The following is an 18384-nucleotide window of genomic DNA, read 5'->3' on the forward strand; positions in this document are numbered from 1 at the left end:
TATCAAAATCCAAGATGGCTGCCTGTCGGCCATGTTGTTTATCCGATCAGTCTCAAAAGTTGCCCTGCACAGCTAAGGACCAAGGGGAACCGACATATAAAATTTGAGAAAGATCCCTCTGGTGCTTCTTGAGAAATAGCGATAACACACTTTCATTATCAAAATCCAAGATGGCTGCCTGTCGGCCATTTTGTTTATTCGATCAGTCTCAAAAGTTGTCCTGCACAGCTTAGGACCAAGGGGAACAGACATATAAAATTTGAGAAATATCCCTCAGTCACTTCTTGAGAAATAGCGATAACAAACTTTCAATATAAAAATTCAAGATGGATGCCAGAGTGTCAGCCATGTTGTTTATTCGATCAGTCTCAAAAGTTGCCCTGCACAGCTAAGGACCAAGGGGAACCTACATATAAAATTTGAGAAAGATCCCTCTGGCACTTCTTGAGAAATACCGATAACAAGAATTGTTTAAGGACAGACGACGGACGACGGACCACGGACGCAGGGTGATTTGAATACACTACTGATTTTTCTGAGCAAACTGTCCAATCCCAGTCATCTGTAGTGAAAAGTGTCTATCTTACCATTTTCACCACTTTAACCCTTCCACCACTATAGATCATAATGGATTCCTCCAGATCAATGCATGGTAGATTCTACTAAAGTTATATAGGGGTGAAAGGGTTAAATATGTTTCACAATAAACTGCCAAATCCTAGAAAGTCTGAGTACTTTATCGTTTCTGTATGCTAGACTACCTTATTGGTCCCCCTGAACTTTTGATTACTTAAGGAGTTTGATGACTGCATTAGCACTAATGATAATAATAATAACTTAAGGTTCTTATATACTGCTTAATCACAACCAAGCTTGTAGGTCGTCTCTAGTGGGTTCACAAATTATTATCCGTGGTTATAGGGCCTTTGCAACTAGCCGATTTATCTTTCTCAACTCCCTCGGGAGCATACAGCCGGTGCTGCCATTTCGGCACTCACAACTAGCACTCAACAATTCTAGCACTGTCCAACCATGAACTCATTTACAGCTGAGTAGACTGGAACAAGCAGAGTAGAGTATCTTGTTCAAAGATACAACACAGTGCCGTGACATGACTCGAACCTGCAACCCTTCGGTCACGAGCCCGGCGTTCTACCACTAGACTACTGTACCTCCATTGATTACATTAATATTTTCTACAGCATTCATGGTGCTCTTACTGACCCTAAATAAGGCGTGCACCAGATAGTTGTATGTTTTATGAATATACACAGGTAATAGTGTTGATTCAAAAGAAAAATATCATTTAAGGCATGTACACTGTAGACAAGAGTACCGTGGGGAGGAACAATATACGCCCGTCGAATGCCATATAGAGTTATATACTTTCTTACATTGAAATAAGATCTGCATCATTCTAAGGTTAGCTGACAATTTGCTATAAAAAATGTAGAAGAAAATCTCCAGACAAAAAATCAAATACTAAAATGAACAAAGGGAAATTACTTTTGCATAAATCGTCTAATCAAATTCTTTTAAGGGAGACACAACTTCATATCATGATTATTTAGCCTGTTAAGTTTCAAAGAAATCCATCAAAAAATGTAGGAGGAGGTCTCCGGACAAACATCAAATACTGAATTGAACAAAGGGCAATAACTTTTGGGAAAATTGTCGAATCAAGATTCTTTTGAGGGAGACACAACTTCATATCATGATTATAATGTATACCAAGTTTCAAAGAGATCGTTTGAAAAATGGAGGAGAGGAATGCCGGACAAACAAAAGTTTACGCCGGCTGGCCAACCCCATACCATAATACTTCCATCAAATTTGACGGGCGTATCAAAAGTGGTGGCAATCTTTATCTTAAATCACAACGTCCTATCTGAACATTTATATACTTCACTTGTATCCCCCACTCTGTTACCGACCAGAATCTCCCCACCATGTATGGATAATCAGAGAGTTGTTTATTCCTAAAGATAATTTCAGGGAACATTTCTGTTTTATATATTATATCATTTTGTATCGAAAATAACTGAACTTGTACATATAAATATAAAGTTTGGTTTGGTTTGGTTTGTTTGTGTTTTAAGTCCTATTAACAGCTATGGTCATTTAATTACGTGCCAGGTTTTGGTGCTGGAGGTAAGCCGGAGTTCAGAGAAAAACCACTGACCTACGGGCTAGTACCTGGCGACTGCCCCACGTAAGCCTCCTGCGACCCAGCAGTGGAGGGCTAGTTGTAGCAGAATGTCAGACGCCTTAACCACTTGGCCACCGCACGCGGCCCCTACATATAAAGCCCACTACACAACCATTGATAAACCATTCAGTACAGAATACCGATAATATTACAGAGTCAGATTGATTACCGGAGATGTTTGCAACTGCCGAACAACAACAGAATTGATCAATATATACTACTGTATATGCCATCCTCGATACTCTATGGGTTACCCTCACTTACACTCTCTGTACCCCTGGAGTATGTCATGAAAAAAGTTGAAAGCTCAGTGTGTGCCAACTTGTAAATGACGAGTCTATGTGTCTTAAATTTGCTATGACGTATTCCAGGGGTATTGGAGTATTAAGAATGTATATTTGCATAACCTTGACAAATGCAAGATAAACCAAGTTATCACATAATGTACTGTGTTATCCAGTGAATATACCAATGTCATATTTTTTGCATATTAACCCATGTAATATCACTTTTCAGCCCTGTGATCGGTTTTAAGTTTCAGTTGTTTCAATTGTGACGTCACTCTTAGGACAATTAGTACATGACGTCACAGACTTGCACACTGTAGTCAAAATGGCGGCTATTTACATTTCAAGGTTACATGAAAATTGTCGTTTTACCCGAATTATTCCACAAATCTTGATTATATGATAAAAAGGATCTTACATTCGTTTTCATTTCATATGAAATTTATGAAACTTGTCACAATTTTTCATATTAGCTCGCCATCCAGAGGCTCGCCGAATTGAAAAATTCTAAGACTCATTTCATAAATCTAATATAAAATGGAAACTCATGTAAGATCCTGTATATATTTCCCATAAAACCCTGATAATGTCAATGAACAAATACATGTATATATATATTGTCAACTCACAGTCCAATAATGTTAATCAATTAAACTAATTCCAACTTATATAGAAATGATTGTCTACTTTTGTATTGTTTCAACCGTGTTTCTTCACCATTTCCGTTTTGTTTCTAAGAAATTCTATAATCAAGGTATTCCAGGAATGTCAGCCATTACTGTCCTATTTCTGTACCAATTCTGTGTTTTACGCTGTTTCTGTACATATTATTCACTGTTCTTAGGGGTTTCCTAATCCAGGCTTACCATGCCGATGACTGGGAGGTAAATGCAGATGTCACTTTTTCCCATGAGGATAACTTTTCCTTGATAGCATCAGCCTTGGGTCGGTTACCAAGCATTCTTCAGAGAGATTCCACCTCCATATTGCCACCTGTTCTATCACAAGACTCCTCATAGTCAAGTAGGTATTCCTGAAACAGGCATACCTGTCCAATGTTATAGTAACAGACCCTCAAATGACTGTACACAGACAGAGCTGTGCATGTACTGCATACTCGTCGATCTTGCGCTTTATTCCCTGATCCCTGTAGAATACATTTCTGTACTCAGTTACAGCAGTTTCCCCTTGGATGTACATTTTCCCTTTGGTTATTGCACTTCACAAGAACTGTGCACTGTCCTCTAGTCGGCCTTGTGTATACTGCATAAAGGCGTAGTTATCCAGATATTGTATCATTGTAATGAAATCGTCCCTCAATTGTGGACCTACAAATACATCAGCATGTTCGCCAGCCTCAATTTGTGTACCAATGACATCTTTCATCGTCAGTGCAAATCTTGTCTTCTGTTCGGAAGTGATCAAGTCCGTTCCGTACTCCTTATCCAGAGGATTCATTAAGGTTAAAGCAGAATCATTGTTGCTGTAACTTAAAATTCGCTCAAAGAACTTGTTCATGCGTTTAGACATCTTGCAATCATCTTGGTATTTTTCAAACGACCATTTACTGTAAGCTTCATGCATGGCATCACAAGCAACACAATACCTTCCGTCAATGACGTAACTGGTCGCTAGGTCTACCAATGAGGGTATGAATGTATGTTCTATTGTGTTTGTGATATCTTTGTGACCACCAAACTTTTGACAGTCCGCAAACACGTGATTGGAGAACCAGTCATGTTGGATACCATGTTCGTCTGCCAGCAGCACTAAAGCTATTAGAGGAAATGTGCACACCGCTTTCAACCTCTTCTTAAGCGCTCGTCTGCCTCTTTCGGAAATATGGTCAATCATGTTATTGCGTTGTATGAAGTAGTTGGTAAGTACACCAGAACTTAGTCGTGCACACAGACAGTCCAGGAGGTGGAGTAGACAGCTGGTAGCAGGAGAACTCTCCCATTCTGTAGCTGGTAACACACAGACAGTCCAGGAGGTTGAGTAGACAGGCAGCAGGAGAACTCTCCCGTTCGGTAGCTGGTAACACACAGACAGTCCAGGAGGTGGAGTAGACAGGCAGCAGGAGAACTCTCCCATTCTGTAGCTGGTAACGACTCACATGCATCATACATCACCGTTTTCAGGTGTGTGGTTTTCAGTTTTGCATTTAGTCGATGTGTATGGAAATCAATCAGAACTTTAAACAATGAGAAACATGATTTCATCTCGGGCGTTAAAGCCTGTGCTAATATCTTCTCTGCATCTGGGAAAGTGATCTGCCATTCCTGGTCACACTGTTCATTATTGGGGTGAGCCCTTGAGAGTATGACGCAGGATGTGGCTTTGATCCGACATACCACTGAGCTCCCTGGCCAGGCATTCAGGTTACAATGTCTTTCCCATTCATGTGCACATTCAGGCCACGTGTGACAGTAAATGCCACAAAGCAATGAAGGGGGAGGATCCTGGTATCATCTAACCCAAACTGTCTGGAAATGGTAGGACACTGTCCGGCGGGGCGTATCAAAGTATATCCTGGATGAGCGTTGGTTGTGTCTAGGTAAACGCCATTGTATTCATTGATAAACCCACATCGAAACAATTTTACCACACCAACCAAACTTCCTTTTCCTTTGAATTTGTGTCCCTTATGTTGATTTCAAGAATCATGCAGTTTTCATCACTGCTGAATTCTTTTTAAAGGTGTTTGATAATCCATCCTTGCTAAAATCCCCTAACTCTATACAAAGTCCCTCTGCTACGTCACTTCCTACAATCAGACTGTTTAGCCACTCTGTGCTAGAGCACACAGTAGAGCAGTATCCACAGTACCAAGTTCTACGCTTCTTTTGTAGTTTGGGTGTATGAGGTACCTTGTTGAAAATTGTAAGTGAGGAAAGGGGACACCACTCTGCTTGTCTATGTCACAGCCACTAAGAAGCAGGAAAAGTTTTCCTGCAAGAGAATACACTTATAAGCTAGTAAATGCATGCTTATGTAAAGAACAAAATGAAACATAAACACTTGCAAATTTTCTTTATTGTATTGAAAATATACATATAATGCATTACATTGTCTTGGCCTAGAGGAAATGCTTCCTGCCAAAAGTTCTTCCATTCATACTTATGGGAAAGTCTTTTAAAGATTAGCCCTTATTTCCAGTGGTTGGCACCACTACCCAACCCCTCTACCCCTTTGGGTGCCACATCCAATTTATACAACCTTGCCTATGCATGTTCCATGCCAAGAAAGGTTAAAATCTCTTCTTCTATTCTAAGGGAGTAGTTTTTATAAGATTTACCCTTTTTTACTCTTTGAGGTCCTGCCCTTCAGGAAGTGTGATCAAACATAAATGAAAATGCTTTTGTTTATACCTCGGTTTTAACGAAATAATGAACAGTTTTTGGCATAAAAAAGTTTTTATAAACACAGAAAAAATAATAGGAAAATGAAGGTTTATATCCGTCACACTTCCTTTGGAATAATTTCTGTTATGATAAGACTTTAATATACAAATCATAATGAAATGTAGATAATGAATGAAGAGACATTTTATTCCAGTATTACAACACATTTATGCCCAAAATCTTCATGAAGGGTATGTATATGCATATAATTAATGCAATTAATTTTTAGTTTAGTTTCTTTTATAAATAAGACAATTGATACGGATCATGCAAGTATTATGATAAATTTTCAAATATGAATTTTGGGTGTGGGTTTTATTATTCATAAGTAATCAACCATTATGAAAGAAACACTCAGGAATTATAGATTTACAAATTCAAATTTTTAGAAAAAAATACCTAGCAATACTGAAAGGAACTGAAAGATCTTTTCTCGGTAGAAATTAACAAAATCACCCTTAAAATTGAACTGTGAACCAAAGACACTGAAATAATCACATTTTTTTTTTTTTTCAAAACAAAATTCATTAATAATCTCTTAGGTTATGCCAGTATAGAACAACAAAACCATTAACAAGTATATATAATTAAATATTAAATATCAAATAAAACACTCAATCAAAACAGCACGGGGGCAACACAACGAATGATTAAAACCTATTTGATGTGCAAAAATTCATAAAAGGAAGATCTCAAACCTGACTAGCCCCCCCATTTTAGTGAGTTTCATTCTACTCAGGTAATGGAAATAAATTTGAGATTTTCTTTTAACATGCTGTTATGTTTTTTTACACAGGCTTAGATATTCACGATTTTGATCCAAAATCAGAAATTACCCAAAATCAGAAAATTGAATACAATTACTCTTGATTTAAATAAATCTTTACAACCTCCTACTCGCTATTTCATAACAACATTTGTAATGGTTATGAAGTTAATTATCGCAGCTCATTTTTACGCTTGTCATATTATTTGTGTGCTTTTTGATCCAATATTTTTATTTTATTAATGCCACTGTACGGATACTATTATCCATGCATTGTAAAGTGCCTTTGAGTTATTTTACAAAATTATATAGGGTGCCATATACATGTTGTGTATTATTATCATTACTCTCCGAAGGGCGGCCAATCCAAAGCTCACATACATTTTGTCTATGATTTGGAAGAAAGGAACTAAAGGGTTGGCTTGAGCACATAATCCATGCTTGAGCATGAGAATGGTTTCATGAATACAGATTCAGTACTTTCTTAGAGCTCGGTGAATTTATGATTTTATCAAATGGTTATACTTCGGACATCACAATGGGTGATAACAAATATTACATGTTAAATATCGTAATCATGAGATGCTATTATTACTGCTACTGCAAAGCAGCCAGGGTGTATGATAATACTGATTCTTAACAATGAAATGAACAATAACATAAATTTGTATAAATCACAGTCTATGAGCTTCAACAATGTTCATGCAGTTCAAATGCATTATAATCCAAACTCTAACACGATTCGTTTGTAACGCGTGTTTTAATTGGATACGGACCATGTTCTAATCTGCGATAGAATCATGATCAATCGTGTTAAGCACTTAAGCCACACCCTGTTTCTAACCAAAACAAAATGGTGTCAAGCTTGCCTCTTAGCGAAATCCCGCTAATAATAAGGCAAGCAGAAAAAAGATCAGAAAGGACCAATGAAATATATTTATTGAATAAATTAAGAAGTAAAAAGTAAATGTTCCTTGTTCTTTATTTACCTCCATTCATTACAAAATATTGATATTATTGTATACCAGTATATTTTTGGCGCATTTTTATTTTTTCGTGTTTTTTACCCTCTGTAACGAAGGCAAAATTATCATTAAAGTAATATAGGTAGACAACTCATTAAACATAGTAATTTTAAGTGAATGGGGAAATTTATACGAACAAAAATTGAGTTTATGGTAGAAGGGCAGAAGTTTTACTGGGCAAACATTTCTTGGTATACATTATCATGGCATTGGCCAGATTATTGTTATCGGAAATGACAAGACAAACCCATGGGAACTAATGATTCAGTCTGTTATTTTATGAAAGTATTGCCTAAATGAGAAATCTCATTTAAATCTGCCAGAGTTATGTCCCTTCCCTTCCATTAAGATAAACTTTTATTATTTACAACAATTACAAGACAAATTTCTGTTAATCGCTCTGGTCAGTGTAGATGGAAGTGCAGTGGGTTTTAATGTGAACTGTTAATCGCTCTGCTTAGTGTAGATGGAAGTGCAGTAGGTTTAAATGTGAACTTAATCGTTTTGGTCAGTGTAGATGGAAGTGCAGTGGGTTTAAATGTGAACTGTTAATCGCTGTGGTCAGTGTAGATGGAAGTGCAGTCGGATTTAATGTGAACTGTTAATCGCTCTGGTTAGTGTAGATGGAAGTGCAGTGGGTTTAAATGTGAACTTAATCGTTTTGGTCAGTGTAGATGGAAGTGCAGTGGGTTTAAATGTGAACTGTTAATCACTCTTGTCAGTGTAGATGAAAGTACAGTGGGATTTAATGTGAACTGTTAATCGCTCTGGTCAGTGTAGATGGAAGTGCAGTGGGTTTAAATGTGAACTGTTAATCGCTCTGGTCAGTGTAGATGGAAGTGCAGTGGGTTTAAATGTGAACTGTTAATCGCTCTGGTCAGTGTAGATGGAAGTGCAGTGGGTTTAAATGTGAACTGTTAATCGCTCTGGTCAGTGTAGATGGAAGTGCAGTGGGTTTAAATGTGAACTGTTAATCGCTCTGGTCAGTGTAGATGGAAGTGCAGTGGGTTTAAATGTGAACTGTTAATCGCTCTGGTCAGTGTAGATGGAAGTGCAGTGGGTTTAAATGTGAACTGTTAATCGCTCTGGTCAGTGTAGATGGAAGTGCAGTGGGTTTAAATGTGAACTGTTAATCGCTCTGGTCAGTGTAGATGGAAGTGCAGTGGGTTTAAATGTGAACTGTTAATCGCTCTGGTCAGTGTAGATGGAAGTGCAGTGGGTTTAAATGTGAACTGTTAATCGCTCTGGTCAGTGTAGATGGAAGTGCAGTGGGTTTAAATGTGAACTGTTAATCGCTCTGGTCAGTGTAGATGGAAGTGCAGTGGGTTTAAATGTGAACTGTTAATCGCTCTGGTCAGTGTAGATGGAAGTGCAGTGGGTTTAAATGTGAACTGTTAATCGCTCTGGTCAGTGTAGATGGAAGTGCAGTGGGTTTAAATGTGAACTGTTAATCGCTCTGGTCAGTGTAGATGGAAGTGCAGTGGGTTTAAATGTGAACTGTTAATCGCTCTGGTCAGTGTAGATGGAAGTGCAGTGGGTTTAAATGTGAACTGTTAATCGCTCTGGTCAGTGTAGATGGAAGTGCAGTGGGTTTAAATGTGAACTGTTAATCGCTCTGGTCAGTGTAGATGGAAGTGCAGTGGGTTTAAATGTGAACTGTTAATCGCTCTGGTCAGTGTAGATGGAAGTGCAGTGGGTTTAAATGTGAACTGTTAATCGCTCTGGTCAGTGTAGATGGAAGTGCAGTGGGTTTAAATGTGAACTGTTAATCGCTCTGGTCAGTGTAGATGGAAGTGCAGTGGGTTTAAATGTGAACTGTTAATCGCTCTGGTCAGTGTAGATGGAAGTGCAGTGGGTTTAAATGTGAACTGTTAATCGCTCTGGTCAGTGTAGATGGAAGTGCAGTGGGTTTAAATGTGAACTGTTAATCGCTCTGGTCAGTGTAGATGGAAGTGCAGTGGGTTTAAATGTGAACTGTTAATCGCTCTGGTCAGTGTAGATGGAAGTGCAGTGGGTTTAAATGTGAACTGTTAATCGCTCTGGTCAGTGTAGATGGAAGTGCAGTGGGTTTAAATGTGAACTGTTAATCGCTCTGGTCAGTGTAGATGGAAGTGCAGTGGGTTTAAATGTGAACTGTTAATCGCTCTGGTCAGTGTAGATGGAAGTGCAGTGGGTTTAAATGTGAACTGTTAATCGCTCTGGTCAGTGTAGATGGAAGTGCAGTGGGTTTAAATGTGAACTGTTAATCGCTCTGGTCAGTGTAGATGGAAGTGCAGTGGGTTTAAATGTGAACTGTTAATCACTCTGGTCAGTGTAGATGGAAGTGCAGTGGGTTTTAATGTGAACTGTTAATCACTCTGGTCAGTGTAGATGGAAGTGCAGTGGGTTTAAATGTGAACTGTTAATCGCTCTGGTCAGTGTAGATGGAAGTGCAGTGTTATATACTTTCTTACATTGAAATAAGATCCGATCATTCTAAGAGTGGTTAGCTGACATGCTATAAAAAATGTAGGAGAAAATCTCCAGACAAAAAATCAAATACTGAAATAAACAAAGGGCAAAAACGTTTGCAAAAATTGTTAAATAAAAATTCTTTTCAGGGAGACACAACTTCATATCATGATTATAATATATACCAAGTTTCAAAGAGATCAGTCGAAAAATTGTAGGAGGAGATTGCCGGACAAACAAAAGTTAACGCTGGACGGACTGACAACCCATACCATAATACTTCCGTCAAATTTAATGGGCGTATAAAAATTGAGAAAATGGAAGAAAAATTTGATGAAATTTCCAACGGGCCATATAACAAAATAGATTTTAGAATTTGTTTCTGGTATAAAGGAAAATGGGTTCATATGAAGCAGCGTTTAAAACAGCACAGCTTGAAAAATATCGACTACGTACACAGATTTTTAAAGCGACCATTGAACAAACACTTATATAAGCTGAAAGGTTTTTTTTTTTTTTTTTGGTTTTTCAGTCAGTACTGTACATGACCTTAATAATTTTCTTTTCTTAAGTAGTAGATAAAACCTTCATCTGCGAACCACATCTTTTATAACATTGAATAGAATAAGAAAAATAGGTAATCACTACACTACACATCACTACACATACCTGTAACAATGTTTAGTCATCTGCACAATTGTATCACTCCTTCCCAGTCAATTTTGATTTTTTTTTAACACTGGGTGAATTTTTTGGTGAAGAAGATTGCAGGAATGTCCCTCCCACAATGCAACAATTATAACTAAAATTACATGTGGAAATTCAAACCATTGATTAAAACAATGACGAATGAATTACGAAGCATCCTATATCAGATTCATGCACTCTATAACTATCAAGTTCTTGAATCAACCAGTTTTGAAAGATTTACATACACTTTTATACACTTGTAGCTTCAAAATAATAGCCAAGTCCTATTAAATGTAAATTCATTACACTTCCATAGATATCAACCTCTGAAATCTTTAATGAGGGAAATCACCCTTAGTTCAAAAATCTTAAAAAGTCTTACCTGAAACTCAGACGCTCACAAATCGTGCTAGGACTTAAGCATGGTTTGTGAGTGTCAGAGTTTCAGATAACAACACGACTAGTTGCAGCTCCACATCACGTTTATGAATTCCGCTTAACTACTCAGTGCATTCATTTTGTGCCTAACTTTGCGTGACCTTTCAACATTGCCAAGAGTGTTCCAGATATTTGCCACATCTTCATAGTAATCAGGTGATCCGATCATGTCGCACAATTCCTCGTATTCCTCAATGTTCTCCTGAAACAGGGCCACACTATTCATTTTTGAATAGCATACAAATAAGTGACTGTACATTTCAGCTAGAAGACTGTTGTAAGTAGTCATCATTGAATACGTTTGCCTTGCAATGTCTTTCTTCACGTGACTGTCCGTGATATCGCTGACATCGATGACGCTTGACTGACGCTCGCTTTTTCCTTTCTGAATTCCACCACGTAAAACACTGACAGCCAAGTCCATCTTGTTCTGATTGAAAAACTCATATGCCAATTTATCCAAATAGGACAACTCTTTATGAATATCACCATATATTCCTGGCGGTATCGGCTTAAAAGCCAAAGTACCAGAAGCTTCTTTGCCAATCAAATGGCTGATGGTCTTCATATCGGTTCCTTTATATAAGTCATGTATCAGTGAAGTTCCGAGACCTAAATCTAGATGGTGAGCAAGAAAATGTTGGAAATCCTTAGGTTCTTTTTTAATCATGTCGTGCATAATTTTTTGCATTTGTGATCTACAGTCAGTGGTGTCCTCGGTCTGATCATTTTCTAGGGCATCTTCCTCCGGGACCTGCATAAGGAGCTCGCTGTAAGCATCTTGTGCTGTCACATATCCAGCTTCAATTTTTCTGTCATAAATATAAAGCTTTGCAAGGTATAACACAGCAGGAACAAATGCCTCTCGCACTGTCCTGTTAAACTGCCTGTGTCTGCAAAACCTTGGCATGTCATCCAGAACCATGCTAGCCAAACAGGAGAGCCCCAGCTCATGGTGTTCCATAATATGGTACAACACCATAACAGGGAACGTCCTTATGATGGCCACACGCTCAACTAGCACCTGCAAAGTTCCTTCGCTGAAGTGACCCACCATGTTGTTCTGACTGATGAAGTAGTTAGGAATGTTTCTTGTCTGCAACTTCTGAAGCAGACTCTCTAGAAGGAAGACCAGACATCCCCCGCTATTGTTGCCCCAACATGACAGAGGGATTGTCTCACACGCACTGTACATTACAGATTTTAAGTGAGTGGTGCCTAGTTTAACAGCATAGTTCCTCAGACTGAAATCTACCAATGTCTTGAAGGCATTAAAACAGTGTAGCTGATCATCTGACAGAGCTTCTTTAGCAAGAATATGTTCCGCCTGCGGAAACACAAACTGGTACTCGATGTTCGGCCACAGACAGTTGGGGTGACCCCTAGACATGACTAGACATTCCGTGTTCATCACTTTCTGAAATATTTCATTTCCTGGCCATCTGCTAGGCCTACTGCGTGAAAGCCATTCCATCGCACAATCGGGCCATGAGGCACATCTGTATCCTGTGAAAGTTTTGCGAAGCATCAGTTCATAAACTGATCCCTTTTCTGGCGTTGCAAGGGTCATATGTGCAAGGAAAGGTTTTTTCTCTATGTAGGTGACCATATTAGGATAGAGCCTCTCATTGTCTGGAACTAGATGCAGGTAACCGGGATGGGTAAGTGCTGTGTCTGCAATCAGGTCCATATCATTGATCTTCAATTCTGATTCTGACCGAACACATGACCTGCTGCAGACGCCAATCACAGTGGGTGTGTCTGTTGCAGGCATCCTTGGATGTTGAGGATCGGAATAATCTACAAAATGGACACATAGTCCCTCTGCTATACTGCCCACTGGGTATGGCTTGATGTCAGGATCACTGAAAGTTGTTACATTTTTAGGAATGTCCATATACAGAAACGAAGGTTTGACAATTTGTCTCAGAAGAAAACTTAGATGAGGCAAAGGAATACCGCTATTGGCGTCAATGGCTACTGGGTGTAACACAAGGTCAAGGTCATCAGACATGAGGTCAAGGTTATCTGAAACAGATACAGTAAAACACGCTTTACAAACGAGATTACTATGGAACTATTATTTTTTAATGAAATCATTTTCATCTGAATTATTTCAATATTTTTTACCGTAATAGAATAACTTCTTTGACCAGAATACCTGGTATTGGAACTTTTTTTTTTTTGTTACTTCAAAATTTTTGTAGGAGTTTTTTATTTCTATTAAAAGAAAACCAGTTTTTTATTTCTATTAAAAGAAAACCAATGTCCCAGTTTCAAAAATGTTCCTTAACTTAAGGAAGTTGTACGGAAATAAAGCATTAGTACAGTTTAAGGAACATTATCATGTGAAATATTTTCTTAAGGTTAGGAACATTCATGGAACATAGGACAGATGGAAACAAATCTGCTACAGAAGACGTGTTTTACTGAATCATCGACGTTTCAATCAACACTCAATATCAATACATAAGCGACGACTCACACAAAACTTTTTTAAATCAAAGCTGAAATATTTTGAGAGTGATATAGCCATATTGATATGTTGTGTATTTTTATTACAATAATCTTGTGAATCTGTATTTCTTCTGTACTAAAAACTGTAAACTGTTATGTACTCCGAGCATTTTTTAGAGTTATTAGAAGTATTGAATTGGTAATGTGACATATTTTTCATTGGAAGCATATCACATGTGCAGAGCACAAATTCCCACATACGACTTGTATATGTGTGCATGAATGATATAGAGGATATTTAATGGTGTCTTCAGTAATAACAAATTTATTTCACCAGTGTGGCTAATATTTTGATATTTTTCATGAGTGTGAAGACACCATAACATTTTCTATTTATTACAATTTTAAAGCATAAAACATGAAAAAAGAGGTCCAATGGGCCTGCATCACTCACCTGGTATTAATCTCACACTTGTAATCTTAAAAGTGGACTAAAATACAGCTACAGGCAGAATATCAGTGTTTGATTGACATAAGAACCTATTAAAAAGATTTAAACATATGACGCCTGTGACCTTAAATGTCGAACAAGGTTATTAGGTTGAAAGTGGGTCAATGTCATTCATTTGAATAAACTTTGTAGCCCTTCATCCCAGCATGCTACTGGCCAAATATCATCACCCTATAGGCCTTTTGGTTATGGAGAAGAAGTTGCTTAAAGTAAAATATTGACGCCGGACCTTCATCCCATCATGCTACAGGCCAAATATCATTACCCTAGGCCTTTTGGTTATCGAGAAGTCGTTTGAAGATTTTAACATATTTGACCCATGTGACCTTGAAAGTGGGTCAAGGTCATTCATTTGAACAAACTTGGTAGTCCTTCATCCAAGCATGCAACAGGTCAAATTTCAGTACCCTGGGCTTTTTGGTTATTGAGAAGAAGTTGTTTGAAGTTGTTTTAAAGGCATTTGACCCCTTTGACCTTGACAGTTGGTCAAGATCATTCATTTGAACAAACTTGGTAGACCTTCATCACAGCATGCTACAGGCCCAATATCAGTACCCTTAGTCTTCTGGTTATTGAGAAGAAGTGGTTTTAAGATTTTTAGACATTTGACCCCTGTGACCTTGAAAGTGGGTCAATGTCATTCATTTGAATAAACTTTGTAGCCCTTCATCCCAGCATGCTACTGGCCAAATATCATCACCCTATAGGCCTTTTGGTTATGGAGAAGAAGTTGCTTAAAGTAAAATATTGACGCCGGACCTTCGGGCCAGGTGAGCAAAATATAATGTATCAAAAAAGGGCAGGAATCAGAAGCGTAATAATTAGCACTATATTGTAATAATGTCACGCTTGACAACAAGGCTGCGCACGCTATTTTGAATGGGATACTCAACACAATGCCGATAATTCCTTCTTTTTTTCTGGTATGATTGCTTATGAAAATGCTATTTATTGTGTATTTATGTAAATACTTAGGTGTGCAGTGTACCAAACATTTACCATAACAACCACTTATTCTACCATCACTTCATTTGAATCTGGACAAGAATGTGTGGCCTTTGAATGCAGTGAATAGAAGATACGGTTATGATTGGTCAATACCAAAAAATGAAATATCACTTTTGATATTTTTCACGGTGTGGAAGATATCAGTTTTATCAATTTGATAGAATCCGATATTTCACTGGCAAAAATGTAATAGGTGCTACTGGTAAACCCTCTACAATCTACTCATTTTGAATACCTGTTTCTAATATTTATGAGCTGTTAAATATTTATGAGTTGTAAAAACAAAATGAATAAACTTTCAAACAATAAAACTATATACATCCAAGCATTGGACGAGGTATAAAACTATATACATCCAAGCATTGGACGAGGTATAAAACTGTATACATCCAAGCATTGGACGAGGTATAAAACTGTATACATCCAAGTATTGGACGAGGTATCAAACTGTATACATCAAGCATTGGACGGGGTATAAAACTATGTACATCTAAGCATTGGACGAGGTATAAAACTGTATACATCCAAGCATTGGACGAGGAATAAAACTATATACATCCAAGCATTAGACGGGGTATAAACCTGTATACATCCAAGCATTGGACGAGGTATAAAACTGTGTACAGCCAAACATTGGACGAGGTATAAAACTATATACATCCAAGTATTGGACGAGGTATAAAACTATATACATCCAAGTATTGGACGAGGTATAAAACTGTATACATCCAAGCATTGGACGAGGTATAAAACTATGTACATCCAAGCATTGGACGAGGTATAAAACTATATACATACAAGTATTGGACGAGGTATAAAACTATATACATCCAAGCATTAGACGGGGTATAAAACTGTATACATCCAAGCATTGGACGAGGTATAAAACTGTATACATCCAAGCATTGGACGAGGTATAAAACTGTATACATCCAAGCATTGGACGAGGTATAAAACTGTATACATCCAAGCATTGGACGAGGTATAAAACTGTATACATCCAAGCATTGGACGAGGTATAAAACTGTATACATCCAAGCATTGGACGAGGTATAAAACTGTATACATCCAAGCATTGGACGAGGTATAAAACTGTATACATCCAAGCATTGGACGAGGTATAAAACTGTATACATCCAAGCATTGGACGAGGTATAAAACTGTATACATCCAAGCATTGGACGAGGTATAAAACTGTATACATCCAAGCATTGGACGAGGTATAAAACTGTATACATCCAAGCATTGGACGAGGTATAAAACTGTATACATCCAAGCATTGGACGAGGTATAAAACTGTATACATCCAAGCATTGGACGAGGTATAAAACTGTATACATCCAAGCATTGGACGAGGTATAAAACTGTATACATCCAAGCATTGGACGAGGTATAAAACTGTATACATCCAAGCATTGGACGAGGTATAAAACTGTATACATCCAAGCATTGGACGAGGTATAAAACTGTATACATCCAAGCATTGGACGAGGTATAAAACTGTATACATCCAAGCATTGGACGAGGTATAAAACTGTATACATCCAAGCATTGGACGAGGTATAAAACTGTATACATCCAAGCATTGGACGAGGTATAAAACTGTATACATCCAAGCATTGGACGAGGTATAAAACTGTATACATCCAAGCATTGGACGAGGTATAAAACTGTATACATCCAAGCATTGGACGAGGTATAAAACTGTATACATCCAAGCATTGGACGAGGTATAAAACTGTATACATCCAAGCATTGGACGAGGTATAAAACTGTATACATCCAAGCATTGGACGAGGTATAAAACTGTATACATCCAAGCATTGGACGAGGTATAAAACTGTATACATCCAAGCATTGGACGAGGTATAAAACTGTATACATCCAAGCATTGGACGAGGTATAAAACTGTATACATCCAAGCATTGGACGAGGTATAAAACTGTATACATCCAAGCATTGGACGAGGTATAAAACTGTATACATCCAAGCATTGGACGAGGTATAAAACTGTATACATCCAAGCATTGGACGAGGTATAAAACTGTATACATCCAAGCATTGGACGAGGTATAAAACTGTATACATCCAAGCATTGGACGAGGTATAAAACTGTATACATCCAAGCATTGGACGAGGTATAAAACTGTATACATCCAAGCATTGGACGAGGTATAAAACTGTATACATCCAAGCATTGGACGAGGTATAAAACTGTATACATCCAAGCATTGGACGAGGTATAAAACTGTATACATCCAAGCATTGGACGAGGTATAAAACTGTATACATCCAAGCATTGGACGAGGTATAAAACTGTATACATCCAAGCATTGGACGAGGTATAAAACTGTATACATCCAAGCATTGGACGAGGTATAAAACTGTATACATCCAAGCATTGGACGAGGTATAAAACTGTATACATCCAAGCATTGGACGAGGTATAAAACTGTATACATCCAAGCATTGGACGAGGTATAAAACTGTATACATCCAAGCATTGGACGAGGTATAAAACTGTATACATCCAAGCATTGGACGAGGTATAAAACTGTATACATCCAAGCATTGGACGAGGTATAAAACTGTATACATCCAAGCATTGGACGAGGTATAAAACTGTATACATCCAAGCATTGGACGAGGTATAAAACTGTATACATCCAAGCATTGGACGAGGTATAAAACTGTATACATCCAAGCATTGGACGAGGTATAAAACTGTATACATCCAAGCATTGGACGAGGTATAAAACTGTATACATCCAAGCATTGGACGAGGTATAAAACTGTATACATCCAAGCATTGGACGAGGTATAAAACTGTATACATCCAAGCATTGGACGAGGTATAAAACTGTATACATCCAAGCATTGGACGAGGTATAAAACTGTATACATCCAAGCATTGGACGAGGTATAAAACTGTATACATCCAAGCATTGGACGAGGTATAAAACTGTATACATCCAAGCATTGGACGAGGTATAAAACTGTATACATCCAAGCATTGGACGAGGTATAAAACTGTATACATCCAAGCATTGGACGAGGTATAAAACTGTATACATCCAAGCATTGGACGAGGTATAAAACTGTATACATCCAAGCATTGGACGAGGTATAAAACTGTAT

General features: G+C 37.9%; 1 protein-coding gene across 8 annotated transcripts in view; it reads right to left on the reverse strand.

Annotated features, from left to right (window-relative positions):
• Positions 1-18384, reverse strand: part of LOC110455144 — a 90368-nt gene that overhangs the window by 43825 nt on the left and 28159 nt on the right. The window contains exon 7 of one of the 8 annotated variants that reach the window (XM_021505099.1): positions 10319-13298. The exons of the other annotated variants lie outside the window; for them this stretch is intronic. Coding sequence (XP_021360774.1) covers positions 11329-13298 — 1970 coding nt within the window. The 3' untranslated portion in view covers positions 10319-11328. Of the gene's footprint in view, positions 1-10318; positions 13299-18384 lie in introns of those variants that run through there. 8 annotated transcript variants of the gene reach the window in all.

Source organism: Mizuhopecten yessoensis, unplaced genomic scaffold, assembly GCF_002113885.1.
Source record: "Mizuhopecten yessoensis strain PY_sf001 unplaced genomic scaffold, ASM211388v2 scaffold8149, whole genome shotgun sequence".
NCBI classification, from domain to species: domain Eukaryota; kingdom Metazoa; phylum Mollusca; class Bivalvia; order Pectinida; family Pectinidae; genus Mizuhopecten; species Mizuhopecten yessoensis.